At 46.4% G+C, this 21,734-nt stretch overlaps 1 protein-coding gene across 1 annotated transcript in view; it reads right to left on the bottom strand.

Annotated features, from left to right (window-relative positions):
- The window catches only part of PAPPA (pappalysin 1), a 238,813-nt gene that overhangs the window by 169,582 nt on the left and 47,497 nt on the right, over positions 1-21,734 (bottom strand). The window contains 3 exon segments of the mRNA XM_047700582.1: positions 2,277-2,469; positions 10,638-10,931; positions 15,080-15,225. Coding sequence (XP_047556538.1) covers positions 2,277-2,469; positions 10,638-10,931; positions 15,080-15,225 — 633 coding nt within the window.

Here is a 21,734-nt window from a genome sequence, read left to right as displayed (position 1 = left end):
AACTTGTGCTCTTTGTACCAAGCCAATCTGTAGGTATACAAACTCTGAGGGTAGGGAGACTGATCGCTCCATTTCTTTACAGCAATTTATTGAACTTGTGGATAGACTTCCTTTAGCCATAGACTATCATCTACATAGCTGTTAACCCTAATTAGACATGTTTCTAAAATGTCGGTTTTAATTTAACATATGATAACTCTGTTATGAAATCTCAGACCGAACAGAATAGCTATTGTATGAGCCTCAAGTACCAACTGACTATAGGTTATTAAAAACATATTGATTGAAGCTGAGGGTACTATGTAATAGAGACATATCTCATTACACAACAATTAACCCTCCAATAGGTTTCCAACAATCAGATGGTATTTATTTAATGGACAATAACTGCTTTATGAAATACAAATTAAATACATACACGGGAAGCTTCATTTACAAAACTTCCATTTTTAAGTGGAACTGAGGCCAAGGCTTGACCAAAAGTCTGATACTTCTCATCGCCACAGAAAAAATAAATAAATCTACAGGCTGCTGGAAAGTCTGTTCTGAAGTGTCACATGACGTTTCCCAAACCCAGCTCTGAGCTCCCAGTGAGGGCGGCTGGGGCAGGGGAAGGCGGGGCAGGGGGGTGGTGTTGCTTTATAGAAGGCCGGGGAGTGCATTTCCTTCCACCATGAACACATTCACCCAGCTGCCAAACAAAGGTTCTAGGTTCAGGGACTGTTGGTAGTGGAGAAAACTGGAGCCTAAATTTAATGTGGTACCATGATCTAATATGTATTTATACATACACACACAAATGAGAGCTCCTTACCACCTTTCTTGGTTCTTTTGAGGGGAGGGGTAATATCTCCTTCATAATTTAAGTTTTGGAAGGACTTAATGAAAGCACCTGGGGGCCCAAGACAAGACATTGCAAAATGTGAGTCAGAGCCAGGCTCCCAGCACCATCTGTGGGCTCTTGGTCAAATTTCTTACTGTCTTCCACTCTAATTCATGCCTCACCTGGCAAATGAGGAAGATGATTCCCCTATTTTTTTAAAAAAAGTTTTATTTATTTGCGCGCGAGAGAAGGCACACATGCAAACAAAGGGAGGAGAAGAGGAGGGAGAGGGAGAGAATTCCAAGCAGACACCACGCTGATTGCAGAGCCTAAGGTGGGGCTCAATCTTGCAACCCTGAGATCATGACCTGAGCTGAATGAAACCAGGAGTCAGATGTCCAACCGACTGAGCCACCCAGATGTTCCTTGATGATTTCCCTTTCATAGTTATCTCTGTTCTCCATATAAAGCCTTAATACGGAATATGGCTTAGAGGAAGGACTTGATAAATGGCAACAACCATAATCACAGAGAATGATTAGTTAATCATTAGTTGGTTATTCCTTTCACCATCATCAATGGTATATCATCAGTGTTCGACAAAATGCCAAGAAGGATTGGGATGGGGGGGGGGATACACTAATAAGCCCTAAATTATAGGCAAGTGTAGATGTCATCATCTTAATCTGTTTTCCTGAATCTTCAGAATCCGTTTCCCTTAAAGCTTGAGCTCCTCAGGGGGTGTCAATGCTGAAAGGCACCATGAGAGACCAATGGATTCACGTTCCCGTCTTCAGGCCACTGAGGCATTATTAACCCACTTTTCTGCCAGAGAGGACCAGTTAAGGAGCAAAAATGACTTGCCCAAGGTAATACAGTTAATAAGTGAACGACCAGGGGGCAGAACTCCCGTGCCTCAGTTTATCATCCCTGATCTAAAAATCCTATCCTCCATTCTACAATAAGATACTAGGCACAAAGATTCTAATGATATGTATTTATATATTCAAGTGTATTCAAGTACGTGTATTTGTGTATGACGTATGAATATGTACATATACACACACATATGCACCTTCATATATAATATAGATTACACATCTATCACAACTGTGCATTGACCAGAGGCAATTTCAGCTCGCGAGCTCATGGAGATGAGGCCAGCACCTCTCTCCCAGAAGACAGAGGCAGTAAGTTTCCAGGTGTTTCATAATAAAATAAAGCTAAACATCCATTCATTGGAAACACGCATCTTTACGTACTAATTCCAATGAGCACTCCTTCATTTACCCCCTGACCCCCAAATTTGCCCTGTGTCTATACAGACTAGCATGGCTAGGTGCTAGGGGCTCCAGATGAACAAGAACAGGGACGAAGAAAACAGCTTCCCATTGGAATTTCCCCTCTTCTCGGCAGGAGAGAGAGGGATCGACACTGCACAGGCCACACTCACCTTTCAAAGAAGTGGCCATCGATGGGCGGAAACCACTCCAGTGTCACGGAGTCGCTCGTGTGGCCCACGATCTGGGGGGCCAGGGCGACGGGCGCCGGCTTCCTGGAGGGCTGCCAGCTCTGGTAGACCAGGTCCAGGTAACAGTGCATTCTGGCGACTTGATTGGGCGTGAAGGAGTCTGTGCAGTCGTCATCTGCAAGTGGGCAGAGGGAGAGATAAGAACCCACTGCTGCATGACGTCTCCCAGGGGGCCAGCCAGCCAGCACCCCAGCCCTTGCCAATGCAGAGCTGGCCTCTTCCAGTGCTCAAGAGCTAATGGTCTGTGAAGAAATGAGTGCAGTCATCACTTCTGGAGACAGGTAAGAGGGAACAGGAGGAAGGGGAGGGTGGATGGGATGGAGCAGCCCAGAGGTCACAGTTAAGGACAAGGGCCAGACAAATGGCTTTCCACAGGCCCCCCAATCCCTGGTCAGTAAGCCATGCATTCCCTTATTCTGTCCCTCCCTCAACAGTCACCTCAAATCTCCCATTCATTCATTCCTTTACATTCATTCATTCATTCCTTTGTTCAGTCACTCCCTCACTCCTTCACATTCACTCATCTGCTTGTTCATTCCACTGTCCACGGAGGCAGTGATACTGTCCTTCAAACTAACCCCTGAGCATCTATCCCATATTCTTTGCTCTGGGCCACAGGCCACAGAAAGATAGAATTTAAAAAGGGTCCTGCCCTCGAGGAGCGACCAGTCTAGTTAGAGAGTGAAGGCGAGTCTCTTATATGAGCCGAGGTTATCAGAAGACAGTGAGAGTCTGTGATGCTGACCACTGATGACCAAGACACAGCACCGTGGGCCAAGACAGGGACCCAGGGAGGTTCCCGAAGAAGGAGGTATTTGAGGTCAACCAGATGCATGGCTAAGATGGGGAGAGGAAGGTCAGGCACTGTAGGAGAGGGAGCTGCAGGCCCGCAGGGATGTGGTGTCCTTCAAAGGGAGCACAGCTAGAGAGGCAGGAGGCCCAGGAATAATCCAGGCTCAGTGTCCATGCTGGGAACGAGGACAGTACTGTCACTTGGCTACTCACTGAGTGCTTAGTATCAGCCAGGCGTGGTGCCCTGTGCTTTGGACATATTTAACATTCCCACTGTTTGGGGAGTAAATACGACAGTTTGCTCCGTTGTGCAGAGAAGGGAATGAAGACTGAGAGAGGCCAAGCAACTCTTTTGTGATCACAATGCCAGGGACACATGTGAGGTCTGAACCCAGGCATTCTGGACTCCAATAGCATATTTCTAATCAACATGAGAACTTCTTTCTGTGCCTAAGTGAGACCCTGTATGGGAAAAGGATCCTGCAGATGCTTGATAAATAAAATGTGAGCCCAAGTCTGAGTGGGCTGGAATACAATCTCTTAAATGTCTTTAGATCGAATGACCTTGAGCCCTACCCTCTTTTCTACCATGTGGACTGAAGACTGTCTGAGACTCACCTCTCAAGGAAGGAGGCTGCCTCCTGTCTACCCCTCCAACCGCTTCATTCGGCTGCCCTGGAGGCAGAACAAGGCACTGTTTTGGATAGGTTTCCAAAAATATCACTTCCCAGAGGTGTCTGCCCAGTTGGGGTTTCCGCAGCTGGGCCCCAGACGGAGGAGCACGGGGCTCACCAGATCTTAAAATAAACCCGCCCCTGGGAATCCTGCAGCATAAACTCACTTCGCCTTATCAAACAAACAGAAAATAAGTTTGAGCAGGTGCTGGGTAGCTGGATGGGACCTTGAGAATCCAGCCTGGGGAAGGAACAGGAGTGAAAGAAGGTTATACACAGACGCTTCTTCTGATCCCCTTAGTAATTTTTGTAGGCCGGTCCCTTGTCCAGCACCCGGGCACATCTTTCATAGGTCTGGACAAAGCAGAAGAGCCCAATTCCCTTAACAAGTCCCCTTAGTCACATACATCTCTCTCAAGTCCACATGCAGCCATCTAACTCCTTGGATAACAAACATTCTATGGCTCTCCGCTGCCTGGAGAATAGAGTCCAAACATCTAGCCTAAGAATGGCCAGCCCATCGGATAAATTCTTTTGTTCCTAGGAACTTCGCATTCTTAGTGCAAAAAAGCACCCCGGGAAAGCCATTGAATAGGTCATAGGCAGGGGAAGAGACAATGGCTAATAAGTATGGCTAAAGAGTTAGACCAACTTGTGAGGGATGCAGAGTCGAGTGGGCAAGTGAATTCATGCCCTCAGGGCCTCTGTCTTCCCACTGTAGATGGCGATGATGAGGACACCGAGAATGTTTCCCTCAGAACTCAGCTGAAGGTTAAGGGCAGTAATGCACAAAGAACCATAATGCTCAGTAAATACTCACTGCCTTAGGACCGGGACAGTGCCTGCATGTGTGTGTGTGTGTGTGTGTGTGTGTGTGTGTGTGTGTGTGTGTGAGAGAGAGAGAGAGAGAGAGAGAGAGAGAGAGAGAGAGAGAGGAGAGAGAGAGAACCAGAAGCAGGAAAAAAAAAAATAACCGGAATGTAAAATATTCATTCTCTTTGATCTAGCAAAGCACACTCAGGAATTCAATAGACAGATATTCATGAACAAATATGGGGAAAATAGAGGTATGAGGATATTTTTTGGAGCATCTTTTATAATGGTAAAAATATCAGAAATAGGGGCACTTGGGTGGCTCAGTGGGTTAAGCCTCTGCCTTCGGCTCAGGTCATGATCCCAGGGTCCTGGGATCGAGCCCCGCATCGGGCTCTCTGCTCAACAGGGATCCTGTTTCCCTTCCTCTCTCTGCCTGCCTCTCTGCCTGCTTGTGATCTCTGTCTGTCAAATAAATAAATAAAATCTTTAAAAATATATCAGAAATAACACATCCGTCTATTAGGAGGGGAATGGCCATGTACGTTGAGGCACAGCACCAAAGAGAATACTAATCAGTCATTTCCAAAAGAAGGAAGTAACTCAAAATCAGGTCCTGCAGGCACAATTGGGGACAATGAATCAACCCCACTCCATGGAGCTGCTGTGGGGACTCGGTGAGCTGGAGCACACAGAGTATTTATCAAGACGAATGGAGGAGGAAACCAGCATATTTCCCCCTCATTCACTCTGGTTTGTTTGTTTCTTTCTTTTCCCCAAGAAGTGCATTTCTCCTTTAGCGACTTAAAAATTAGCCATTTCTACATTTGTCAGTAAAAAGGAGTATGAAGAACAGATAGCTGACAAAACTTGGTAAGGGAACAGAAATGTATCTAAACTTGAGCACAGAAGTCCGTGAACGTCTGTCCCACAGTGCATCGCTTAAAGACTCAGCTGCTCTCAGAGTCCTGGGGGGAGGGGCCAAAGGGTTTCCGTTTATCACAAACGCTCTCAATTAGCTCATGTCTAGAGTCAGCCCCTCTTGGCTTCCTGCCTCCACATGTTTCCCCTCCTGACATCTGAGCTCCAGGATCAACCAGCCCCTCTTGTTCTTGGGTTCCCATCCTAGCCCTCAGCAGGGAGGACTTTGGGGATCTCATCACTGGGGAAGCCTGCACCAGCCCCATGCTTTCGGGGCCCTGCCCTGAGTTTGCTAACTGAACTTGGTTCTCTAGAACATGTTCCCCTCTGGAGCATGGTGACCACAGAGCACAGAGGGTCAGGCCAGGGGGTCAGGCCAGGGCCAGCGCTGCTGTGTACTGTGGAGCCGGGAGCACGACGCTGTCTCCCTGGCCAGCCTTGTTTTTACCCACGGTAACACAGGGAACAGTGATGTAACCACCTCCTAAAGCTAATAAGGGCATTTAACAAGCAAACCTGTTTCTAGTGTAGGGATGACGGACCTGCCCTTTGTAAGAGCTCCTGCCTTTTTTATTTTTATTAAATAATGATAGTGATACTAATAGTAATAGCAATAAATGATTATTCACTGTAAAACATGTGGAATATATCCAAAATGTTACAAAGAAATAAACATCCCCCTAAACTCATTCCCTAGAGATAATACAATGAGTATTTAGCATATAGATCTATGTGTGTATTTTGCATGTGAATATTTATAATTCTCATTATCGGAAATACATTTACACCATATATATACATACATTTATATATATACATACACACACACACATATATATGCCAGGTCTTACACCGTACAAAGCTCTGTGACCATTTTCACATTAAAGAGTTAACAAATACTCCTAGGAATGATCACTTACGGAGCACTAGTTATGGTACCAAGGACAGTTCTAAGTCCTTCATCTGCGTGAGTATACCTGCCATCACGCAAGGTCGGTGTGATGACCCTCCACGGGATGCAGGAAGCCAGGGAGGCCTGGAGAGGCACCTCGCCTACTGTCAAAGGCTAATGCACAGAGGATTCGCATTCGGTGCCGCACTCCCAAACTTCGTGCTCTGTGCCACTGTGCCCCTCAGCTTCTGTTTACTCCTCTCTTTCATCTTCTGCATTATCGTTAGTGGCCCCACAACATTCTATCATATGGTGCCTTGTGACTTATTTCAACAATCCATGCTCATTGGTCTTGCAAGCAGTTTCTAATTTTTCACGCATATAAGCGTTTTTTCTTCATGCCTGGCAGAGAGTAAATACCTCATTGATATTTTGACAATGAACATTGCTGAGAACATCCTTAGGACTGAGTCCTGAAACAAGTGCACGGATTTACTTCCCTCGGATACATTCCTAAGAGCTGGGATTGCACGATCGAAGCAGATGTGTATTTGGAAAGACCCCGACGTGCAGAACAATGGTAACCAGACACTTGCTCCTGTGGGCCGGACAAGGCCTGGTTTTTGTACTCTTGAGGAAGCCCTGACTGGAGGGTGGCCTATCATCTTCAGGAAGGAGAGTCTGGGCTTCTGCTTTTCATCTGCCCAGGGCTTATCCAGTGGCTCAAGGTGACCCTATGCACCTGGGGTTGAATGCCGTCACCTGTCCAGTGTTTGCTGGAGCTGAGCACTGGGGCCCCTCCCCACCTGCCTTAGCATCAGAGAGAGAGGGAGAGAGCCAGATTATTCACCGATCAATAGCACAGGCTCTGCAGTGAAAAAGGCTTACCTTTTTCTTGTGTGACCCTGGGCAAGTGGCCTAAGCTACATGAAACCACACTTTCTGCATCTGTAAAATGGGTTCAGTAAGAATAGTCCTTACCTCAGAGGGTCACTTTGAGGATACTACAAGAGAAGCCTATGAAGTGTTTCCTGCAGTGTGTGCTGTATCCCAGGCAATTGATAACAACTGCAGACCTGTGCTGACCACTACGGCAGCCACCAGCCAGGTGGGGCTATTTGTTTGAACTAATTAAAGTTACTAAAGATGAACAATTCAACTCCTCGGTCTTACTAGCCATACTCGAAGCACTCACAGGCCACACCAGGCCAGCGGTGATCACACCGGGCACCACGGACATGGGACATGCCCATCTTTGCAGAAAGTTCTACTGGATGGCACTGCTCTAGACTCTTCAGGCTATGAGTGGCCAGACCCGATAAAGAAGCACCAAGGAAGGAAGGACGGAAGGAACTCTGAGCAGCTGACCCAGCAGGGTCTCCACCCTCTGGCCTAGACCGCACAGCCCCTGTGCACAGCGCTTCCCGGTCCTGAGAACCCCATCCTCTTCTGCATTTTGAATTTCATCCAGCTGCTTTTGTCACATCATCTATCAGAGATCCTAAGGAAAACAAACATGTCAAAGCTCGTGGTCGCCTTGAATATGCTTTTGCGGGTGTAAGTTTGTTATCGTAGCTCAGTGAATTAGTTCTGCTGTTAATGGGTCACTGAGCTGAGGGGTTCCTTTAAAAAAACAACAGTAAATCAATCACCCTTTAGATCTGTGCAAAGGGGAACAAAAAAAAAAAGATTTAGTTTATGGGGGTCTGGTAGCCAGTGGCAGCTCCGAGGCCCCTAAGCGTCCGGCAACCTTCCAAATTCATGTTATTGTTTATTTTCCATGTGCGTTGAGCTGGCCAAGGAAAGGTGCTACAGAAATGGAACGTAAGCAGGGCTGTGTGATGGGACAGGGCACCGGATGTGGGATGTCGACTTGGCTGGGAATGGGAATCCAGTGGGAAATCTGCTTTTGAGGAAATACCCAGCACTGTGGTCTTTTTAAAAGACCTAAACCTGACGACCCCTTTCTGGTGCCAAGGTTGGGCTGTTGACCCTTTCGAAGACCTCAGGTTTGAACAGCAGGAGCCTTAAACTGTAGAGGCCCCCAGAGGTCATCAGCCTATGTGGGAAAGCAGGAAGACCTACTGGGGATTATCAGATTCACTTGGTTTCAGCAGTAAAATCCTCTTTTCAAAAGTGATCTGAGATGGCTAAAATGAACAAGTCAGGAAATGACAGATGCTGGCGAGGATGCGGAGAAAGGGGAACCCTCCTACACTGTTGGTGGGAATGCAAGCTGGTGCAGCCACTCTGGAAAACAGCATGGAGGTTCCTCAAAAAGTTGAAAATAGAGCTACCCTATGACCCAGCAATTGCACTACTGAGTATTTACCCTAAGATACAAATGTAGTGATCTGAAGGGGCACATGCACCCGAATGTTTATAGCGGCAATGTCCACAATAGCCAAACTATGGAAAGAACCTAGATGTCCATCAACAGATGAATGGTTAAAGAAGATGTGTTGTATATATATGATGGAATACTATGCAGCCATCAAAAGAAACGAAATCTTGCCATTAGCAATGACATGGATGGAACTAGGGGGTATTATGCTAAGTGAAATAAGTCAATCAGAGAAAGACAATTATCATATCATCTCTCTGATATAAGGAATTTGAGAGGCAGGGCGGGGGTCATGGGGTGGGAAATGAAACAAGATGGGATCAGGAGGGAGACAAACCATAAGAGACTCTTATCTCACGAAACAACTTGAGGGTTGTTGGAGGGTAGGGGGGTCGGCATAGGGTGGCTGGGTGACGGACATTGGGGAGGGTATGTGCTATGGTGAGTGCTGTGAAATGTGTAAGCCTGATGATTCACAGACATGTACCCCTGAAAAAAATAATATATGTTAATTAAAAAACTGTTGTCTGAGGCCAAAGTCAAAGAAGAAATGGAAAACTGTGGGAAGAGGGCTTTCCGACTTCAATCAGAGATAGAGACTTAGAGCCCTACACAGGAATAGAAGAAAAAAAGTGCTTGGAGTCAGATGTGTGATCTGGGGCAAATGACTTTAGTGAGTCACGGTACTGCCATCTGTAAAATGGGGACACTTTCTACCCTACAGATCTCTTGTGAGTTGAATGAGACAGTGTGTATTAATGTCCTTTAGGAATCACAAACTTTTATACAAGGAGAAATAATACTATTGATAAGAATCACCTTTTTATATCTTTATGAGAATTTATTTTCTTCCCTCCTGCCTCCATCCCTCCCTTTCTTCTCAACAAACACTTATTAAGCTCTGTGTTAGGAGCTATGTGCTAGGAATATAGTGATTAGAGATAGTCTCTGCTTTCACAGAACTCGCTTACTTTTGTAGGGGCAAGAGACTCCTATAATATATATAGAATATTATAATAGAATTCAGTGTTGGGCTAACATGTGCAGTTTGTGGATTGGGTCCTACACTGGGGTTCTTGGTCTAAAAGGCCAGTGGTGAGGGCTGAGACTGCCTTAGAAAAGAATGCCTTGTATTAACTTTCCAAATATGTTCTAAGGCTAGAAGTGGACTTGATATATTCTAAAAGAAGTACACGACATCCTTGCACCCAAAGCATGAGTCCTTAACGTTATTACCGATGGTATAAAAAAGGGCTTTGACAGGATATATGCAGTTAGGAAAAGAATGCACCCCTCTCACATAATTTCGTATTTGCAAAACCAAAAGCATTCTATTTTTTTGATAATAAAAGAGTAAAGGAGAGTATAATAGCTTTATATTTAAGAAAAAGTTGCAGTTAAAAATAAATAGGAAAAGATAAAGTTGCAGTAACCACCAGCTTAGAAAAATACTACTGCAAAATTAGAGGAAACTTCTCTAAGATTCCTTGGATCCAAAGATTCCATTTTCTTGAGTGAAGGGAGACCCAGAGACAGGGTTTAACTGACCCAAAGGCACTGGGTAACCCAGTGGTAGATCGAGAACTTCTCCGTAGGTCTCCTGACCTTGGGCCCCAGTCACCCCCTTCAAGTGTGTCTTTCCGAGGAGACATCAGATACAACAGCTCCCATGAAGCCCTGAGATCTCACACAAGGACTGTCACATCCTGATTATCTGGGATGAGGGAAAATTGGGATGAAGAAGTCTTAGAAAAAGAAAGCAGCCTTCCCAAGGCTCCTCTGAGCCAGGACCAGAGCCAGTGTGGGACACCCAGCCGTGTTCACCCTGCCGGGCAAGGGAACCCTACCTGCGTAGCTCATGAAGTTATTGTAAGGGGTGTTGAAGAAGCTATGGAAGCCACAGGTGTCATTCCCTGGTCCCGGATCACCACAGAACTTGTGTTTTGGGGCTGGATTGGTATCGCTGCAGAGGTCTCCCGTCTCAAAGGAGGGTTCCGTCTCCATGCAGGGATCACTACAAGACTGGATCTCTGAGATGCCTCGAAAGATGTGGTAGAGGCCCAGGCTGTGCCCGATCTCATGGATCATGGTGTGGGTGTGCCCAGGAATGCCGTAGAAAGACGGATTCAAGACAATGCCACCTGCAAGGGAAAACCAGAGCTGTAAGCAAGTGGGGACACTGTTTCCTGCTGCAGAAATCCCCCAATCACAGGCAAATGGGGTGCTGCCCCAGGTAACCACAGGCTTCTCCACCCTGGGTCTCCACTGCTCTGAGAACTGTTAGGACTTGTGATACGCAGCACTGATTGGGTAGGAAGGAGTCTCAAGAGTCACTCTGGGCAATCCCTTCCTTTTTCAGATGAAAACTCTATTGCCTGAAGAACCAAGGCAACCTGACTGAGCTGATCTCAAACTAGTTTACAAACAGGCATGATTTCTGGGCTGGGGGACATTTTTGCTGCCACCTTGTCCTTCAATAATAAGGCACACCCTAGTTTACAAACACTCCGCACTGTCTAGTCCAACCAAAGCCCTCATGGTCAGATACCTTGGTGCCAGTCCTCACTCTGACCTCCCCAATGCTAGGACGCTGAGCAAGCTAACTGCCATCCCTGAATCCCACTTCTTCATCTAGCCCTCATGGAGGCCATCATCCTGTTGAGCTCCTCATGATGACGGTGTCATTACATCCAACGTCTTGTGGGTGCTTAGCATGTGTCCTCGGGCCCCGTGCTCGGTGCTTCCTGTGTATAATCACACTTCCTCAACTCACAACCCAAGAGCAGAGACACTGAATCCCAGACAGGTAGTGACAGGCTCATGATTGGGAGTTCGGAAAGTGTCAAGCTGGGATTTGAACCCAAGATCCTTAGTTTCCGGAGCCAGGCCTCTTAATGACTTCTACTACGAGTGCCAATCGCAGGGCCTGGAAGGTGGCATCTCATTACAAGTGTGTTGAATCTTTGCTGAACGTTAACCCAATGAAAGCCATTTTCTGAGGTCCACCTGAGCCCACGTAAGCAGCCTTGCCTAGCTTCTCAGTTAGCAGGTGCCTTATTCATGACTCCAAGTGGGTCAGAGGGTATCTAACTTCTCAGGAGTCGAAGAGTGTCCTGAGAATAAGCAGCATGACTATCACCTGGAAAAGATTATAAATGCACTCCTGGGCCCTACTGCAGACCTACAGAGTCAGCATCTGTGCTCTAACAAGGGCCCCAGACGGCTCTTCTGTACATTCTAGTTGCAGAAGCCATGGTCTACCCCACAGGTCTTCAGTGACTGTGTATGGCTTAGCCTAGGGAGACGGATGGAACAGATTTCAGCAGAATCACTGGATGGCATTTTTCACGTTCATTTGAGGCACTGGAGAAACGATATAGGCTGGTAAGGAGACATTTATACTTTAAAATCCAAATGTGTTTAAGAGAAGGTTAACATTCAGGTCCGAACACTCTTGCAAGTTGCGATTTTAAGTGCGGAGCAGGGTCTTCTAAAGAATGGTGATAAGGCAGGGCCTTGTTGATTTGAACTGGCGGGCACGGTGGGGGAGTTTTATCTTGGGTTGAACTGCCGGGAGGTGAGTTTGCTCAGTCATAGGGCTCACGGAGTCTATTAATTCTGAACTGCGCAGAGCCTTCTAGCACAGAGATAAAGATGTATGAGAGGGTGTGGGTGTGTGTGTGTGTGCACACGCACGTGTGTGAGAAGGGGCAGGCAGAGAGGCAGGGAGGAAGAGAAATTGAGACAGGAAATCTCTCTCAATTATTTTCTGTCAGTCATAATATGAAACATAATCCCCTTCCCACCCAAGGCTTTTTCCAGAGATCATGGCATCACGGCAGGAAAAGAGGGTAAAAATATAGGTATGGTTCTAATAAGTTAGGTTTGATTGGGGTTAGTGTGGAGAAATTGCTTCTGGCCAACATGTCTCAGGATGGGGAGATGGCAGGCTGGGGGCTGGGGGCCCGGGGCAGTGAGCCTGACATCGGATGCAAACCTCACTCGGCTTGACCCCGGCTGTGTGATCTTGGAAAAGTGACTCTGCGTCTCTGGTGAGCTCTAAAATAAACAGCTACGACAGTGGCAGTGATTCTGTTTCTCCAGGAGGCTTCAACATGGAGGTGCCGGGCAGGGGGATGGGAAGGTCCGGGACCCCACAGGTATTTCCAGGGATAATGACGGGATTGTAGACTTAATGTCCGGGCCAGCTTGGTTTGTTTTACCTCATCCCCTCCCGACTCACCCCTCTGCACGGAGCCACAGCACAGAGCCTGAGTCTTGTTTCACTGCTTCTCTTAAAAGGTGAAATAGCTGGAGCCTGACATCATTCTGAAACACTATAACATGCTGCGGATTTATGGCCTTCTGTATTCCTGGCCCTGAGCCAACCTCGGAAATTCACGGAATCATCAGGAGTATTTTTCTCTAACGTTAGACGCCTTCTAAGAGTCTGATCAAGAGCCTTTCTGTTGCTTTTCCAACAGGACAGCATTTCAGTGCTGAGAACCATCTTTGGAGACCATCTAGTCTAACCTGTTCATTTAAAATCTGAGCAAACGGGGGGAAGGAGACTTGCCTAAGGCCATATGGCCAAGCAGAATCACAGCTGAGAACAAACATGGGTATTGCTCTGGGCCAGCAGGACTCCCATACGTCATACCAGGCACGTGACAGAAACAAATCGTCTACACTCAAGTGTGTCTAAGTTGCATGCTCTTTTCTGCCCAACCTCTGTCTGTCTGTCTATGCGTCTATCAACTATCTCAGGGTTTCTCTACCTCAGCATGACTGACATTTTGGAATGGATAATTCTTGCTAGACCCATAGACTGAACAGCATCGCTGTCCTCTACCCACTAGATGCCAGTAGCATTCCCCCATTTGTAATAGCCAGAACCATCTCCAGACATGGCCAGATGTCTCCTAGGGGATAAAATTCCCCCAGTTGGGAACTACTAAAGATTTCTCTTTCTCTCCAGTTCTGTTTACACCACAACAACACTGCGCATGTTCACTCATGCGTGCACACACGCACACACCATATTTTGGTTTCATTCTCTTAAAACCAAGTGGGAAAGGAGAGCAGTCTAGTGGGAACTAACTCTAGAGTTTGAGGTCTCCGTCCTGTGAAGACGCAGAGTCTTTCATTTCCAAAATACCGCCATTTGAAACGGTGACTGGACCTGAGCTATACCACTGGGGGAGCAGGGGGCCTCAGGAAACACGGAGAACTGTCTCTCTCCTGAGCCCAAACCTCCCCAGATGAAGATGCTTGACGAGCAAGGAATTGCTCTCCACTGGTATAAACATCGAGAACATTCTGTCAAAGGAAAAAAGGTTGAGTACATTGTAGTGCCCTCACTCAATGGAATATTGTGTGGAAATTAAAAACATCACCTATAGAGAGATGGAAATAGCTCAGAAGGATGCTTTTTTTCTTGTGATATTAAGTGATAGAGTTGGATGGGAAGTGATTAGGAAGACTGTTACCAGAATTCCTAACGTAGGTAGCATAATATGAAGTAAAACAACAACAACAACAACAACAACAATAAAATGTAAAATTTTTATCTATGCTGTGATTTCAAATATGCACAAGTTACAGAAACACACATGCATATACAGACGTGCTGGAAGAGAGCACGGAAAAATGAAAATTAAAGAGCTACGCTGTTTACTTTAGGGCCTGGTTCAGAAACCATTGTCTTTTCTGACTCTTGGTGATGGGTTCCTATAAACATATGTCTGGTTTAGGGATATGAATACTTTGGATGTAAGAAGAGTTCCTGGTGGTGTTGGTGGACCATGGAGGAACAAGGAGTTCTTAGCAAGCTCACTCCCTCTCTCTGTCTCTTTGGTATCCCTCAAGCCAAGCTCTGACTGGCTGTATCAGCTCCCTGTGGTTGACAGGCTGGGAAGATAACAGCATGCACTAAGAGGCAAGGGGTAAAAGAAGAAATCTATCAAGGGACACAGCTGGAGACTTGAACTCCAAATGGGGCCCAGCCACGGACTTGTGTGTGACTTTGGATAAGCCCTGTTCCTTCTGTGGATCTCAGTTTCCCCACTGGCAAAACAGGGTTAATGATATCATGTTATTTTCTTCAGAGAAATGCCTGGTGGTTGAGATGAGATAAGAAATGCTAAGGGGATCTGTACTCAATAAAGCAATAAAGAGATAGTTCACCATCACCATTGTCAAGGTCATGATCACCACCACCATTACCATCATCACTAAAGTTAATCCTGTGCTAACCCAATTTCTTCCTGAAGAAGTTTCTAATTCTCACCTAAGTGCATTAGGGCCTCCTTGTCCCATGGCCAAGTTGCTACTCCTGCCAATTCCTCCTCCGAGGAGTTTGCAAAGAAGATATTAAGGTGTGTTGATCCATCCAGTCTAAGAATGTTCTTCAGTTCATTAACATCCAAGTATGCTCTGTAACAGAAAAAGAACCTTGGCTGTCATCACCATCCAGAAAATGTACTATTCAAATAACAGCTATTCCCACAAGTGATTAAGAGCTACTGTGTGCCACGCACTTTGCTAAACACTTTATACACATCACCTCAATGACTTCCCCCAACAGTATATAAGGTAAGTGGAGATGATCCCATTTTACAGCTAAGAAAATCAAGTCCTCTTAAGTTGAAGAGACATAACAAGATTCCTCGGCTTATAAATAGCAGAGTTCAGTTCACAACCTACATTTACTTAAAGTCAACATCTTTGCCCTTAAAGACTCTGCTGTCTTGCCTGGTGATAAGGCTACATAATGAGGGTGCAAATCAAGAATGCCGACCAAGGAAAAGACAATGTGTATTCTAGTCTTGGCTCCTTCTCTATTTCACTCATTCACTATGGGAGGCAAATACAGAGCTGCACTAGAGGCCTGCCCTGCATCTCTGTACCAACCCTGCAGAGATGCATTATTGCTGTTTTCAAGATAAGGAACCTGTGGCCCATGTGTGATTAAACAGGTTGCCCAAAGTTGTAGAACAGGGTTTCAAGGCCAATTCTGTCTACCTTGGAAACCTATGCTCTTGTCACTGGGCATCATGCTGTCCCCACACCCAGGTGATTCTGTATTCTTAAGCCTCTCTTTATTTGCCTGTAAAATGAACCTAAAATCCCTTAGAGAGGGGTGTTGTATTTGGAGTGGCTGCCACTTTAGACGGACAGATCAGTAAAGTGAACCAACTCCCCATTATCATCATCAGCTCCTTAATAGATAGAATGAACGCATGTTAGTGAGAGAAAGAAATGGTCTTTGAAAAGAGGCTGGGCACATCCTAGATGCTCAGTAAGTAAGAACTCCTCCTCCATAGAGTATGGCTCCCCTATCAACACTGGAATGCTAAAGCTTTCCATCAGTCACAGGCATATTACTCAACGGATCATTTTCTAAATCAACGGAGGCATTTGGCTCCCCTCTCTTGAGTGTCTCTGCCTCCATTTTCTGTCTGCTGTCATGTATCCTTGTGAGCAGCTGAAGATAATTTCTTGAGTAAGGTTGGAAACGAATGAATGAATAAAGGAATGAAAACATATATAAACAAGCAAGTAGGCAGCTTGATGTAGCAGGTAAGGTGAAGTCTATGAATAATGATATTTATGTTTGATTGGCCCTTCTATGTGGTCCAACTTTATGCAGATGATCTCCTTTAATCTTCTCAACATGACTGAGGTAGGCAGTATTATGAGGCTTATATTCCAGAGGAGGGAAAGGAGACTTAAGCTTCAGACCTCGCTTAGGTCACATAGTGAGTTGGAAGTGGTTTCCTTTTTCATAATGGTATCTGTCCATCTGTCCGTAAGGGGTTGACACAGTCCTGGCTGGTAGAACACTTGTGATAGTTCCCTTCTCTTTCCTTCCTGGGGTCTTAAGAAGGGCTCCTGTATGTGAAACATAAGTCCAAGGTCCCCAGCATGGCTTCCAGTATGCTGCCTCCCTCTCCAGCCCCATCTCTCTCAGCTCCCTCTCGTGAATTTCCCACTGTGGGCTGGGGGCGCCCACCATGATGCACCATCCATGGTGCCTTCACTTGCGATGTTCCCTCTGTTAGGGACTCTGCTCAGCATTTTGTCTTCTGATGAATAAATCCAACAAATTGATGAACAAAGCCCACACTGGTACCCCTCCTCAAGGAAGGCTTCCCTGACTCCCATTTCTCGTCTACCTCCTTTGCCATCTCTACACTCATCCACCTCCCATAAGTACCTGTCCTCACACTGTTCCAAATCATCATGACACCTGTCTATGTCCACCACCATCGGTGACTCCCTGGGGCAGGGAACATGCCTTATCCATTTCTGTTTACCCAGTTCTCAGCATAGGGCTTGCCCCCGGGGCCGTCACTCAGTAGACATTGATGGGGTTGAATTTATACTGGGAAAGAACAAAGCTAAAATATTGGGGTCCCAGTCTCCTTTCTATGAGGCCTAAGCTTCCTTGCTAATTCACTGGAATTAGCTCCAGAGAGCATTCCTACAGGTCACGGGCCCACACTTCTGCTCCAATGGGAATAGATACATAGGAGACCCAGAGAGCCCTCCTTATCCCCTATAGCATCAAGAGCCTATAATTGATCATGTGACCATAATTTTTTCCTGGCTTTCGGAAAAAAAAAAAAAAAAAAGGTGAACATGAGTGAGAGATACAGACAGGGCCAAGAGAGGTCATAGCTATATCTGGGTTGAACTGAACAATTTCAAGGATGACCACATGCTCAGATATTGACCCGTAATCTTCCTGCCTCGCTTTCTCTCCCTGAAAATCCTAACCTTCACCTTCTTAGCCTGGAAGCCACACAAGGAGTTTTGGCCAGTCTACTCTGTGATCAGAGAAGGAAAGAGGAAAGAGAAAATCAGCATTTATTAAGCGCTTGCTGTATGCCAGTCCCCATGCTAACAAACACCTCTCATCCCATTTCTGCAGTATTTGAAGTCATGCAACATAGTGAGTAGGATGACTTGTTCTCAAGCCAGAGTCCTGGGTACGAATCCAGCTCCTCCACCAGATGTGTGGGTCGTCCTGGGCAATTTACCTGGGCCCCAGTTTCTGTACACACAAAACGATCTATCTCATCGGGTTGCCTGGAAGATTTGGGACGTAATAAAGGAAGTGTAAAGGACCTAGAACAACACCTGGCAAGTAGAAAGGCTCAGTTAGCGTTTAGCTATTCCCATCATTTATCCCCATCTCGCAGATGAAGGAACAGGGTTCAGAGATCACATAAATAGTGACAAAGCCAAGCGCAAATCTCGATGTGTCCAATTCTTCCCACAGCCTCTCCCTCATTTCCAGGCTCACGCAGGGCCACGGTGCAAAGGGAAACAATGCGGGGGCGAAGGAAAACAAAGAGAAGCCGAGATTTTCTTGGATCAGCCCTTTCCACATTATTTATTTTTTTCTAATTGATTTGTCCATTTCCATCAAGCATTCTCTCAGGCAGAGGACACAGATGTTATTAGACAAAGTCACCTCTCTGCCCTGCTGCTCTAGGCTGAGGAAGGCTTCATGAGAGGAAGAGGTGGGGTGAGGTGGGGCGGGGGAGACATTTTAATTGGTTGTTTATTCACTTGTAATTGCAGAAGCCAATCTTTTCAAGGGGTGGTACTCATCCTGGCCCAAGGCAGACACGTGGGATGTTGGAGCCTCTCCCTTACTTGTATGTGGGGTTTTTTTTCACACTTTGAGAAGCCTCCATTTCCCCCAAGAGGAAGAATTCAGGGCAGCCATCCAGGTTTTTGGCCCCCTGGGCCTCTCTTCTCTCCCTCCCTTTTTTGGGGGGTGGGGGGACCCACCCAGAGGATAACAGCTCTGTGGCTAAGAACTTTACTTCTGTGGGCGGAGGTCTTCCCACCAATTCAGAGCCAAGCTGGGTGTCTCCCGCATGCATCAAGGGAAAGTCTCCTCAGGGGCAGGACTCCATATGGGTATTTTCTTCTCTTCCCCTGCCTAGAGAATGTTTAATCCCTCCTGTCAACGAATGGTGGTGAAAGCACATAAGGTCAAAAAGAAAAGGGTCATTAGAGTCTGGGGAGATTGGTAAAGACGGAAGGAAAAAGACTTGCTCAGGGCCCCTTGGCTTTCCGTTTTGCCTCTGGGAAGGTTAGCCTCATGTGTATACTGCAGATTGGTCAAATCTATTAAAAAAAAAATCATTACCCATGCTCTATGAAAATCAATACAAATCAAAATCTCAGTGCGTTATTAATTTAAGTCACAGTACTACTCAGAGTTGGATGGAGAAACCCGCGTCCATGGGCAAGTTGCTTTACCTCTCTTGACAGAAAGACCAGCAGACCAGCAGGATTCAATGGGACAGCTCAGTACAGCCTGCGCACACCATCCCCTCCAGGCCCTGGCCTCCTTTGTTCTCCTACTGGGAAAAAACCTAAACTGTCTGCCTCTGGGTGGTTCTCAGGGACTCAGCTTCCCACGTATCATCTCTACCACCCAACCTTCTTCTCCCTCCAGCAACCTGTACCTCAAGTTCTGATGGTATCCTCATCCCTGGAGCCTCTGGTTCCCCAGATTATGCCCACTCCTTACACATGTCCATCAGTTTCTCTCCTCTGCCTCATGACTTTCCTTCCTGCATCTCTGCCTCTTAAAATGTTATCATCCCTGCAAAGTCCAGTTCACCTCTGCTCCTGACCACTCTCACCTGTAAAATGGGAGGATGACAGTCACCTCTCAGGGGGTCTAGAGGCCACCCAGAGACAGTGCCTCACACAGTGCCTAATGGGTAGAAGGCACTCATTGATTAGCACAGGCTATTGTTGTCACATGATCGTTATTACACTGCTAGTTATTAGCAGGGCCAAGATCATCATCGCCTCTAGCTGACAATGACTTCTCCGTCCTCAGAGCCTCTCCCTTCTGACTCTACTACTCATCACCCTGCTTTGTGTTATCTTCTCCATGAGCCCCTATCTTCTCCATCATACTACGAGCTTCAAGTAGGTGGGGACCAAGATTTCACATCTCTGTGCTCCCTAAAACTTGAGTGAGAGAGCGAGCGAGCGAGCCAGAGATGGACCACTGGTTAGCGGCCATGGAGTACGACCCGCTTAAACTGTGTAACTTCAAAACAAGATGAAGAAGTCCAGGCTCAGGGAAATGAAGTGACTTGCCCAAGGCATTAAAGAAGGGACGCAGAAAGGCCTGACAGCAAACCTCCATTTACCAGCGTGCGTGTACCAGTGCTTTTGCACAAATCAGTAAAGTCACCTCTTCATTCAGGCGGACACTGTTCCTGTGAAGGTATATGGCTCGAGAGTCAAGCCCGGGAGGGAACCCCCTTGGCTGAGCATTCCTGTGCAGAGCCTGCATTGCCTGAGTGTCTGGCCTCTCCCCCTACACTCTGCTGCTCAGTCGGCAGCTCAGAATCCCTAGCTGTTTAGTGAGTATGTGAATTAGACCCATGTTTTCCAGTATACGTGCTGCTGAAGTGAGCACAGATCTGTGTTTTCCAAATCACAGTCTACAGAGGGTTAAATCCACAAGAAGCAGATGCATGTTTAAAGGAAAAGAATTTTCGGATTCAAATAGGTTTAGGACACGCTCTGTTAAACAATGTTCAATACATATGGTTTTTTAATTGCAAGCATTATCAGAGCCTTTAACATGCAAAATGGGAGTAGAGCAGATAGGGTATGAGTAAACATAATCCTCCCCACTCCTCCCGACCCTAATCTCTGGCTCTGCCAAAAATCAAATAACAGCACAACTAATAGAGTTTGGGAAATGTTGGGCTAAACTGTCAAACCCCTCCTAACTTAGACCCCTTCCCCAAGCTGCCTTTCAAGAGAGGTGTCTCAGAGTCTCTTTGCTTCCTCCACGGCCCATGCCCCTGGGCCCTACCATGAAGGTTGTGGGTCCCCTGGAATGTCAGTTGCAGGGAGGCCCAGCCCCAGAGTGCCAAGGCGCCCAGACTTTCCCCCTCTGCCAGAACAGCATTTCAAAGCCATGAGAGCAGCTCTGGAGGGAGATCAAAGCTCTCTCAACTCAACTGTCATTAGAATATTTTCTTTATGCATCTCACTCGCTGCTGAGTGCCAATAACATATTTCCTAAATGCACTGGCCTGAGATGGTACAACTCTGTAATAATCTCAATGAGGGGGCTGTCGGGGCCTGTTTTATTGAAAGGGAAGCAAAAGGGAACTACATTCAAAACTCAGAGCAACAACAGATCCCTTAAAGTGAGATTACGGAAGGCTCAAGTTTTTTTCCAGCTCTAGAAACAGAATACACGGGCTCTCCCGTTTTCTAGATGGTTGGTCAGAGGTATGTCTCACAGCACGCGCAGATCAAGACGGACCAGTGTTTGTCTCTACTCCCACTTAAAGCCAAATGACATGCCCATTGTTGAAGTGAGAACCAAGGAGATTTTTGAGAAGTGTCCTGCCAAAGTTCTGTCCCCTGGGCTCTTGACAGGTGCAGGCAGGACATGGCGATGGTGCTGACCAGGTGCTGATGCCCTCTACCCGAGGAAGATTTGTCTGAGCTGAACCTGGCTGTGAGTGGGCCATCTCCAAGCCAGAGGCTGGGGAGGGTTCTTTTAGATTAAAGGAAAAGGCAGCAGAGTGCCATAGAAACATGAATGTCTTTTTTTAAAGGGGAAAGTAAATACACACACACACACACACACACACACACAACAGCATAACATTTAAAGAGCGTGACCTAGAGCTGTATTCTACTTGTAATTTGTATGGAAGACCGTCTTACATGATAAGACTCTCTGCTACTTACTTTCATAATTAGATATCCTCGGGGACAGTTCTAGATAGAATTGTTCTGGACTGCAGTCTGCTCTTCATTCAATGATATGAAAGTGGGGGGCACAAGTACGTCAATGTTTATGGTACATGTTTTTGTATTTACCATTTTCTTCTAACATTACCACACCAAGAAATACTTCATTGTTGTAATCA

Source organism: Lutra lutra, chromosome 13, assembly GCF_902655055.1.
Source record: "Lutra lutra chromosome 13, mLutLut1.2, whole genome shotgun sequence".
NCBI lineage: Eukaryota > Metazoa > Chordata > Mammalia > Carnivora > Mustelidae > Lutra > Lutra lutra.
Note: the sequence above shows the minus strand (reverse complement) of the source record. Positions and strands in the feature narration are given on the sequence as shown.